Genomic DNA, 1,225 nt, shown 5'->3' with positions numbered 1-1,225 from the left:
CCGACCCCTCAACTCGCCGCCCCCCTCCGCTGCCAAGACCTCCGCCCGAGCGCCCGTTTCTCGTCCCGCCCCAGCCCCAGCGCTCTCGCGCCGCGCCAGCCCCCAGGCCCGCCCTCCCCCACGCTCCGCCCCCACTGCCGCCCGCTCCCCAGAGGAGGTTGGGGGCGCGTGACAGCCAGACCCGTTTTTTGGCGCGCGGCTGTGACGTCGGCGCTCCTGACAGCCGCCACCGCAGCTGCCGCCGGCCCAGGAAGCAACCCCAGCATTTTAAAATCCTTCCCGCCCCGCCCTGTTCCATTCCCGCGGTCTAGGGTGCTGAGAGGACACCCCGACCGGCTCCACCCGGCTTTCAGTCCCCCAACCCCTGAAGTGTCAGGCAGGGCGAGCTAGGGGTTCGGATGGATCTCATCCCGCGCCCGTTCCTGATCCTCTGTCCCCTTTTCCGTAGCTCCGTCCGCTCCTACCCTGCGCAAGCATCAGTTGCCCGTTAACGGGTCCGAAGCTGCCCCCGTTCGTTTCTCCTCCCGACACACCCCCACCTTCCTCCAGGGGATTGGTTGGGGAGACTCACCCTCAGGTGGCTGCTGTCCGGGCTGCCCGCCTCCTCCTCTTCTCCTCCGGAGATTGCTGTGGCCACCACGGTGGAGGCTGGTCCTCCCCGGCCCCGGAGCGCCTGCTGGGCGCTGACGGAGGAAGAGGCGGGGGAGGCGGCCACGACTGAAGCCCCACAGCAGCTGCCCCCGCCGGGGCCCCCGGGGCTCAGCGTCACGTTGTGCGCGTTTTCGCCCCAGCGCCAAGGGTATACCATGAAGTCACTGAAGCCTGGGCTGGTTGGGATGAGTGGCGGCGGTGGCTCCTGCTCGCTGCTCCTCTTGGGCTTGATCGGGGTCGTCTTGATGACCGACACCAGGACCCGTTTGGGGGAATCATGGCAAAAGATGACCGGGGGCGGCGGCGGCTGCTGCTGGAGCAGCGGGGACTGGTTCTCCGCCATAGCTGCCTCGATCCCCCGAATCATCCCCTCCTCTCCAACCAGCCCCCCAAGTCCCCGCGGCACGCACACACGCTCGTCCCGGATCCCTCTTGGCCGCTGGGCTTCACACTCTTGGTGCTGACTGCGGGGTCACAATCGCACGGTCTTTCCTTCCCGGATAAGTAGAGCCTAGGGAGGGCTCCAAGGTTTCTGCGGCAACTAGTCACCGCTCCAGCCCCAGCAGCACTTGTC

General features: G+C 67.8%; 1 protein-coding gene across 1 annotated transcript in view; it reads right to left on the bottom strand.

Annotated features, from left to right (window-relative positions):
• ZNF367 (zinc finger protein 367) overlaps nucleotides 1–1,018 on the bottom strand; it is a 33,988-nt gene extending 32,970 nt beyond the window's left edge. Inside the window, exon 1 of the mRNA XM_044657554.1 lies at nucleotides 572–1,018. Within this exon, the coding sequence (XP_044513489.1) occupies nucleotides 572–1,018 (447 nt within the window). The remainder of the gene's footprint in view (nucleotides 1–571) is intronic.
• Between the last annotated feature and the right edge of the window lie 207 nt (nucleotides 1,019–1,225).

This window comes from Gracilinanus agilis, chromosome 1, assembly GCF_016433145.1.
Source record: "Gracilinanus agilis isolate LMUSP501 chromosome 1, AgileGrace, whole genome shotgun sequence".
Taxonomy (NCBI): Eukaryota; Metazoa; Chordata; class Mammalia; order Didelphimorphia; family Didelphidae; genus Gracilinanus; species Gracilinanus agilis.
The sequence above is the reverse complement of the archived record's forward strand: the minus strand, read 5'-3'. Positions and strand labels throughout refer to the sequence as shown.